Below are 9,447 nucleotides of genomic sequence, written 5' to 3'. Positions count from 1 at the left end.
CTTTGATTTGTCTTCTTTCATGGGCGGCAGCTAGTAGAGATATAGTTCTAAGTCTGCCAGCCAGGGAATTGGCAACTACCGACTTGCGGCAAAAAGTCCAGAGATTAGCTAAGAATTTGTCTTGGTTGGCTTATAATTTGAACCTAATGTATTTTCCTGTAGTGATTCATTTCCTTTCTTGTGAAAGAGATAAACGTATTTAATATATATTCTATATTTAAATGTATATTTACATGTACTTAAATGGCTAGCAGTTACGGAAGAGCTTTTGTCTTACTTTGGATACGTTTTGAGTTAGAAATCTTATGGCTATTAAATTCTGAAGCTTCAGATTGAGCCTTTTTCGGGAGTGATGATTTGGATGCCCAATAATTGTTTGAACAGAAAGGTGTGGTCACCTGTTGACTAAGCCACATATGAAACAGAGTTAAGATTTAAAAATTAATACCTACTTTTCTCAACCCCTTAACTTTGAATTTTCATTTTGGGGAGAAGATTTTAATTTATCCTAGGGCCTGACCAGAGTGCATAGTTAAATATCAATCATTTTTCAAAATTATGTCAGCATTGCGATTGGGGTGGCATATACATCAGGAACCTCAGCTTGTTTTCACAAGAATTACTATATATGTATATGGACCCAGAGGACAAAAATCCTTAATGAAATATTGACAAATCAAATCCAGAAGTACTTAAAACAAAGATGCATCAGGACAACATCAGGCTTAACCCAGGGATTCAAGAGTGACTCAACATTAGAAAGTCCACTAAAGTAATGCATTAGGCAATGGTGGTGGGGAGGTGGGGACTAGGAGGAGCCATGGGCAGAAGCGAGGCTCTCCTTTCTCACTGTGGCTTTGGGTGGGTGGTTCATACAACCCAATGCAGATGTCAGCATGTGTATAATTCAGGACTCAGCGTTGTTCCTCAGCTAAATATGGCTTGGCAGCAGTAACAATAGCGGCAAAATTTTAATATGTAATTGAAATGCTTTCAGCCTCTCCAAAGGACACATCAATTTTTTTTTTTTAAGAAACATTCTGATTTTAACCAATGGGCTACTTTATTATAGACTTCATCTGAAATGTTTATCTCAAAGATCCCAACTGAAGTCTTCACTTCAAAATCTCTTAGGAACACTTTGATTTGGTGAGCGTACAGCACCTGGTCTAAAGACTGCACAGCCATGAGGAGAAGGTTTTGCTGGAAACAGAGGTGAGAGACAGCACCTTCGGTCATGGTGTGTGTTGCTTTGATAAGTGTGGCGGACGCTCAGAAGATCCATGCACCATTCATACGCCTCCTTCTTCAGGCTGAGACCGTGGGTCCCTGTAAGTGAAATCCTGAAACAAGGAGCTGGGAAGAGCTTAGGACTCCCCCACTCCATTCTCAGAGGCCACATATCAAAGATTCGAGGGAATTGGTGGAATGGTGCCTGAGTGACTGTCCTTCCATAGGCAGGGGACAGAAGAATTATTGGTGGGATCTCTGGTCTAAGTGATCTGAGGATCCCTTTCTTCTTGGTTTCTCATTCTCTCATGATTGCCTTCCCAGGTTAAATGTTTGGGCCTGTCTCAGGGGGAATCCAGGTGTTCTTTCCATTTTCTAAAAAAAAAATAATAATAATGTTTATTTTTGAGAGAGAGAGTAAGAGAGAGAGAGAGAGGAAGGGGCAGAGAGAGTTGGAGACAGAATCTGAAGCAGACTCCAGGTTCTGAGCTGTCAGCACAGAGCCCAATGTGGGGCTCGAACCCATGAGCCATGAGATCATAACCTGTGCCGACATCGGACACTTAACCAACTCAGCCACCCAGGCGCCCCTTGGTTTGCTTTCCATTCTCTAGCATTTCCCAAAGTACTCTTTATGGGTCTGGCCCCACTTGGGGAAGGTGGGACTATTCACTGGTTTGCATTGTACTCTGGGCAAATGGGCTTCAGCAACTGGAAGGCAGAGCCATTAACACAAGGAGAAAAGCCATATGATTATTTTAATAGATGTTTTTTAAAAATAAGAAGAAGGCATGCTGTTTCAAATCAGTGGGAAGAGAATGGTGGATAATTAGCTAGTCGTCTGGGAAAAAAATAGAAGTGGATTTGCAAAACATATTACAGACGGATTCCAGAATTAAACATAAAAAATGGAAGTATGAAAGGGATATATTTATGACCCTAAACGGGACCAAAAGACAGCAAGAAAAATGTATAAAGGAAAGAGATGCGATTTAACAACATCCCCCACACAAAGTTAAGTCACTCCAAAGTGCAGGAGAAAATGTTTGTGACAGGTAATAAAAGGCACAGTAAGGATCATACATATTAAGAGAAAAAAGATAAACCACCCCCCAGAGAGATAAACTAAGGATATAAAACTGCAGTTTGTGAAGAGAAAAATACAAATAGTCTATAAACTAGTGGGAAGATGGTGAGACTCCATAAGGATCAGGAAATGAGAAGAACATGGCCCATCTGTTCTCAGCAGATGCACAATAAACAGCAGTGACTGATCCTTTCAGATGTCCTCAGGTGCTGGGACATGGCCCTCTTCTGCCTGCTGGAGAGACAGATCACAGGACGGCCACGGGATGGCAATGTGGCAGCTCTGTGGACATTGAGAAGTTTAGATAAGCAGGCCCTCTGACCTGCGGGTCAGCAGGAAAACCTAGATGAGCCTTTCTAAAGTTACATATTGTCTGTAAGAGCAAAAAGATGGGAAGGATCGAAGTGTCCAGCAGTAGGGAGATGGTTGACTGTGGAAAGCTCTTCAGTGGTTTGAGAAAGTTGCGAATTACTTAGAAACCTGCTCCAGCTTTTATGAACATGGAAATAAATCCCTTCCCTAGTTCAAGGGACATCACAATAGACAAATGTGGAAAGAAATAAATATATTGGCACCATGCTAAGCCCTTTTGCTCCACCTAACCTGATGACAACACCATCTTTACTCTCTGTATTTACTTCCTGTAATGAAATCTAACCATCTTCTATCATTATTATTATTATTATTTGCAAAGAAGGGGAAAAGGCATGAGAAAGATATGCAGGAAAGTAGGACATGGTGGGTGGGTCTATAAGATGGGTCTGTGTACCAGTCTGAGTTCTCCAGAGAAACACAACCAATAGGATTCAAGCCTTCCTGCCCTGACACACACAGACAGACACACAGACACACAGACACACACCCTATGCCACAGTCTTGAGGCCGAATTCCTTCTTCCCTTGGAGACCTCAGTTTTGCTCCTAAGACTTTCAAATGACCCAATAAGGATGTAGGGGTTCAGGACACGCTACTCCAAAATAAGCCACAGTGGCATATTGGTTATTTTGAGATGAAGGCACTTGAGAAGCAGCAGATAGATGCAGGAAGGGCTCTCTGACATCCCCTTTCCAGAAGCAGGTCATAAAATTTCCCTGAGAAAGGTGTTCTCCCCTGAGAAAGTTTCCAGCAAGAGAACATCCTGATCACTGGAGGCTGGAAGACAGCACTGAACACATCTCTGTGCAGACACAATTCCTAAATAACCCTCATCTTCCACTAGTTTTGCCTCCTGCCCTCAAATGTATTTCCTATTTGCTCCATTCAAGGGTTGGGACAGACACAGCCAAAGGGCAGCTGAGATGACATGTGCCTATTTACAACTACAAGAGCCAGACCCCACCCAGCATTCTCCTAGTGGACCATGGGCACATTGTTAGGTCTTTTGAGCTACAGGCCCAATATGGTAGCACTTAGTTAAATGAAGCAAATCAGCAAATGAAGACTCAGTATCTAACCTAACTGCAGTTTCAACTCCCTTCCCACTGAAATATAACCTTTAACCAGTAATAATGGGAATGTCCTGGTCAGCACTACATCAACAGACTCTTTCTCTTCTTAGGAAAGTGATCTTGCCTAAAATAAGATTCTTTGCTAATAATTTCCTTTTTTCTGTTCCCTCTCTACCTTTACAAACCTTTCTTTTTCTGTAGCTCTTGGAGCTCTCTTCTACTTGCTAGATAGATGAGAAGCTGCCTGATTCATAAATCCTTCATGAATCCTTCATGAACCATAAATCCTTCATTGAACCAATTAGCTCTTTATAATTTACTTGGTTGAGTTTTTGTTATTTAACAGCTTGATTCTACAGAAAGTTAATATATTGAAAACTGACCCCACTTCTACTTTGAAATGGTTTTATTTTAAAAGGTAAAACTTTATACATCAGTACAAAATATAAACATTCAGAAGTTATTAGACAAATCAATCACACAAAGCTGTTCAAAGCAGTATTTAAAGAAGTAACATTTTACTGGTATAAAATGTCACAGAATCAAATCACAAGTTCGAGCTCCAAGTGTTTTGCTCCACACAATAAGGTGTGGTCAGTTGTAAGATAAAATTCTTCTTCGTAGTATTCTGTTCCCAATCAAGGCCTTCTACAGAGATCATCTCATACAACAGGAAAGCTGGCCATGGTGGCGATTCCACAGTGGTTTTTCCGGTCTTTGGCCATCTTTATGTAGCCATCTATGCCCCAATTTGCACCCCAGCTGAAAGAAGACAGGGTTTGCCATTTATTACAAACAAACACATTTATCTTTATGAACAATACCCGATACTGAGCAGTGCACCAGAGGCTACGGCAGATTCAGGAAGAATCAGGAGAGGCCATTCTTGTTCATGATTGGATTCTAACCCAGCACAGAATTCTATCCCCAGACCTTTCACAGCCCACAAAATGAGAGACCCCAAAGCACTTGGGATCAGATGTGTTTCTGAAATAAGGAAAAATTTCCAATTTAGAAATGCAGTGGTACCAAAACTGTAGCACTACCTTAGCAAGCTTGAGACAGTGTCTTCTTGTTGTCATGAAATGAATATGTCTGTGTTTCCCCTACGTAGGGTAAAGACTTCTGTGATTTCAGAAGTGTGCTCAAGGGTTTGAGAACATGCCTCCAAACACTGATTTCGGAAAGGATTCCCTTTTCAATTTTAAAGATAAGTATTTTTGGCTTCTTATACCTGTTCTTGACAATCCAATATGTATTGTTTATCGACTGTCCTATTTCAGTGCCATAGCCAATCACCAGAACACCATGGTCCAGGTCTTCACTGCTGCAGTCTGGATCATAATAAATGCCTGGAAAAGTGAAACTCAATGCTAGGGTGAGGATTCCCATGTGACATGTGATAGCAACCCAGCCTATCAACCAGAGTAAGGGAGGCATTTCAACCTTCAGCGAAATGACATAACACCAGATGAGAGTTAGAAGCAGATCTTTTCTGAGCTAGGCTAGGGATTGAGGCTCTCATCTAGTACCGGCAGAAAGACAATTTGGCAAGAAGCATAAAACAACCTGTCAAGAGGCTTAAAAGAGCACTCATTGAAACCTTGTGATTTGACTTTTAGGATGTCAGCTTAAGGAAACAGCACAGAACACTAAATTACTTGAGCCACGGGATTCTGTCCAATCTCAACAACAGTGGTAAAATTCTTTGGAATGTTTCATGGTCTAACAATTAGAAGAAAGTAAATTAAAGTATGCCAATTGAACTATATAGCCATTTAAATATATTTATGGCGTACTTAAAATTGTGGGGATGTGGTTCAAGTCATGTCAAACAAACAACAGGCACAAAAATTACATGTACAGAATGATGTTAAATCTACACCCTCCAAAATTCTACATCGACTTCTACATAACAAAGAGTCAATCTTGCTGTACCTTATGGTGGTTTCCCCATTTTTCTGCCTAAATTTCTACATAGACAGAGCTTACCTTCATGATAGAACTGGAAGGTAAAATGGCTTGCATCTATACCAACAGAGATGGGACCCTTGGTTGCTACAGCCACCATGAGGGCCTTCTCCTGCTGAGGGATGTCAAAGAAGCCAGTGTCATTGGCAGCAGAATCCTGGGGCTTGTATTTGCAGGATTCATCCTTTCAAAGGTGAAGGGGAAAAGACTTAATTACTACCATCCACTGGGAACATGACTTCAAGACAGCTTACAGGTAAAAGATTTCCAAGTCAGGTTTGTTAACACATCCCAGGAGTTCAAATGCTATTGGTTGTTTTGAAATGGAAATATTCGCTGGTGTGTATTTAATGAGACACTCTCAGTCTACCTGTCCATAAGAATTTTGTTGCTCTGGAGAAATTTGCAATATATATAGAATGGTATGTATATCACCACAAACATAGAAATAGGAACAGCTATATGGTAACGATCTAAGCAGAGAAATGTGCCCGGCCGATACAGTTTAATGACAGATCTGACAGTTTGCAGATCTAGAGTCTACAATTTAAAATGTGCATATTCATATTAAGCGATGCCTGGGTGGCTTAGTCGGTTAAGCAGTTAAAGCGTCTGACTTCAGCTCGGGTCATGACCTCATGATTCATGAGTTCGAGCCCCGCATTGGGTTCTGTGCTGAGAGCTCAGAGCCTGGAGCCTGCTTCAGATTCTGTGTCTCTTTCTCTCTCTGCCCCTCCTCCACTCTCTCTCTCTCTCAAAAATAAATAAACGTTAAAAATAAAATGCACATATTAAATGTGGTATCTGTTTTCTTCAAATGTATTTAACTCTAAAAAACAGAACTGGAATGACAGGTAAAGAGCTCCACTCACCTGTGCATGATATGGATAGGATTCCTCTGTGTCCAGGCCTCCGTTGTCCTTAACATACTGGAAGGCATTATTCATTAGGCCACCATTGCAGCCCTCATTGCCTTCAGCCTGAGAGCAGTCCACCAGGTTCTGCTCACTCAGTGAAACAAGTTTGCCAGTTTTCCGGAACATCTGTCCTTCAAGAGCACCAGTTGCACTAAAAGCCCAACAAGAACCACATGGACCCTGAAAACAAATCATAAAGCTCTCAGTCTACAAAACAAATATCAAGATTTGACAACAGCCCACAGATTTGAAAACTCTTAAAACATGGCGAACTGCACATTGTTTCTCAGTCTACCATAGCAAGGACACTGATTCCTTTAGCCTTTACTCTTGAGAGGGACCTGCTGAACATTGTCTCACCTGATCCTTCACAGGAGTTACATAGCCTTTCTCTCTCCAGTCCACAGATGAAGGGATCTTAGCAAAGAGAGGTGCTTGGAACACTTTCCCCTTCTTGTGCTTCTGCATTTGAAGGCCATTCATCACCTGCTTGAATTCTTCATTGGTCTTCAAGGAAAAGGGAATACAATGTTTGACAAGCATGAGATTTTTTTGGTAAAGTATTGGGGAGAGGAAGCACAAAAAGTCAGCAATCCATGCCACACTCACCATGTCACCAAAGCCATTCATTGCCACCGTGAAGCTGTGTTTCCCTTGGCTGTGTTCCCAATTGTGCTGTCTGATCATTTTCATATTCTTCTCCCACACCTCTTTCCTCCATCCTTCTTCATCCTGGAGACAAACATATAATTCATCATCTTTATTTCTATTTAAAACCAACTCACCTGCACCTAGCGGGTGTGCTCACAGAGAGGAGGAGAAACCACAGCCAGGGATGGCCTGATGCTTCCGCAAGCTGTACTCCAGCAACCACACAGCAGGACATATGCCCACGTACAGTCAAGGTGCCCCGCTTACTGCCTTGGTAAGAGCGGCCTCAAGAAGCTACTCCCTGCTATGAACTCCCACCAGCACAGACTGTTCTCTGCGGGGGTCCCTCTGTGCAGTTTAAATGTTACCAACCATGCCATATAGCTTCCTGTGTGTTGCCTTCCACTGGGACCATAGTTCATCTAAGCTCTGGTTGAGTTGCGGAGCAGCTGAGGCTATTCCCAAGCAAAGGGCAGCCAGGAAGAGAGAAGGATGCATGTTTCAAAACCTAGAAAGGGAAATGAGTTTCTAATTAGACCAAGCCATCCTCCTTTCTTCTGAGATGTTAGAGCCACTAAGGTGGAATTGAATTTATCCTCCCAAGCGTTTGCACAGGGCTGGGAAGGAAGGCTGAGGATGTGGGATGTGCTGGGGGCCTGCTGCCCTGCTCCCCTCCCTGAGACCCGCCTCCCACTGGCAAGGGATTTGGATCTTGGCGCAGGGAGGGGAGGGCCTCGCAGCGCGGCGTCGGAGGCTCAGGCTGCCGCATAAGGAGAGGTCAGGCCCGGGGACAGCGCCTCCTGGGAGCCACGAACCTCCGACCCCCAAGGCAGGTGGCCTCGCTGGTTCCTCGGATGGCCCCCCTGCTCGGGTTTGGCGGGGGCAGACCAGCTGTGGTAGGTGCAGCTGAGCAATCTCAGTCACAGGTGCAGGTCCGGGAGTCCAGAAGGCCCTGCACTGGGCCGGCAGCCGCCCGTTTAAGACCTAGGATTCGGCCCGGCCAGCCCCGCCCTGCTCGCCTTGCTCAGGCTGCGAGTGGCTGAGCCAGCCTGTGGGCGGGGCTTCTGTGCCCTGGAGCTCTGTTCGCCTGGGGAGTGAGTTGCCTGGATCAATTGTCCCAGAGAGGAGGCCCTACCTGCTTCAGTGGCCCCGGGGGAGGTGAGCCGGGGGACCAGTGACAGCCCCGTGGAGGGGTCCGGCGTCTCCCTGGGGACCCGGATCAACTAATTACCACGAATTTATGTGTTGGCAGGTGGTTCACGTAAAGAACCTCACAGGGAGCCCCAAGTGGGTTTTCAGCGTCACCCTTCCTGTCCTTTAGTTCTAGCGTTTTGGGTTAAAATCTCCCGGAGGGTTGGCGGAGGATGCAGAGCCCACAGGGGGAGGTGTTATCACTGTGTCGGGATGGGATGCCCCTGGGTTATGAAGAATCTGGAGAGGGCTGACAGTGCCCCACACGGGGCATGCGCTGGGCAAGGCTCAAGTACTTTCAGGGAAAGGGGCAGACGGAGAGGGGTGTCCGGGGAAGGCGTGGCATTTGGTAAGGCTCCTGTCCTGCCTCCCCCAGGCAGGGATTCTTCTTTCCTCAGAACTGACAGAAACGTGTCATTTACAGAAAAATCTGGCTTAATAAAAGAAAGGCAAAATGTAGAAACTGCTTTTTCTTTCCCACTCTCTGTGTTATGGAGTATTATGTTCCTCAGTATCCGACATGTTTTTCTTTAGATTTAAGAAATTTGCTTGAATGACTTTTACTTCGGTGGTTATTACTTTAATTTACATGTAATGCCAGGACTTCCATGGCAGTTTGTAAGAATATTTTCAATGGAGGAAAATATGTTTATATATGAATATTAATTTATGTAACTAAGCATTTAAGAAACACAACTGGAAACGTAACTAGCTGGGGAATGTGCCAGGATTTTCAGGAGATGTTGAAATTAAAAATACATTTGACTGAACTAGCTCCTGCTATCAGGGCAAGCTACTATTACCTGAGGCTTCTATTTGTGGGAGGCTGGGTGGAGAAAGGGGCAGAAATGCATCCTGCACTTCCAATGTAATTAATAATGACTCTCATCTGTGGGAGAAAGTCAAGTCCTTTCTCCCATGACGTGGGGTCGGAGGGACAGGCCCTTCTGCC

At 43.9% G+C, this 9,447-nt stretch overlaps 1 protein-coding gene across 1 annotated transcript; it reads right to left on the bottom strand.

Annotated features, from left to right (window-relative positions):
• Window positions 1-4,261: 4,261 nt before the first annotated feature.
• On the bottom strand, window positions 4,262-8,308 carry LOC132663537 (procathepsin L-like). Its single transcript, XM_060609909.3, has 8 exons — window positions 8,120-8,308; window positions 7,677-7,812; window positions 7,263-7,385; window positions 7,014-7,160; window positions 6,609-6,833; window positions 5,758-5,920; window positions 5,000-5,117; window positions 4,262-4,527 (listed from the first exon to the last, which is right to left on the bottom strand). The coding sequence occupies exons 2-8, from the start codon at window positions 7,800-7,802 to the stop codon at window positions 4,428-4,430; spliced, it is 1,002 nt and encodes a 333-aa protein (XP_060465892.1). The 5' UTR covers window positions 7,803-7,812; window positions 8,120-8,308; the 3' UTR covers window positions 4,262-4,427.
• Window positions 8,309-9,447: the final 1,139 nt, after the last annotated feature.

This window comes from Panthera onca, chromosome D4 (genome assembly GCF_046562875.1).
Source record: "Panthera onca isolate mPanOnc1 chromosome D4, mPanOnc1 haplotype 2, whole genome shotgun sequence".
NCBI classification, from domain to species: domain Eukaryota; kingdom Metazoa; phylum Chordata; class Mammalia; order Carnivora; family Felidae; genus Panthera; species Panthera onca.
The sequence above is the reverse complement of the archived record's forward strand: the minus strand, read 5'-3'. Positions and strand labels throughout refer to the sequence as shown.

Coding starts and splice junctions, on each gene's coding strand:
- LOC132663537 (XM_060609909.3), bottom strand. CDS start 7,802: ATGCATCCTTCTCTCTTCCTGGCTGCCCTTTGCTTGGGAATAGCCTCA. Junction 7,386..7,676: donor ACAGGAAGCTATATGGCATG/GTTGGTAACATT, acceptor GTTTGTCTCCAG/GATGAAGAAGGATGGAGGAA. Junction 5,118..5,757: donor CTTCCAGTTCTATCATGAAG/GTAAGCTCTGTC, acceptor TCACTTTTCCAG/GCATTTATTATGATCCAGAC.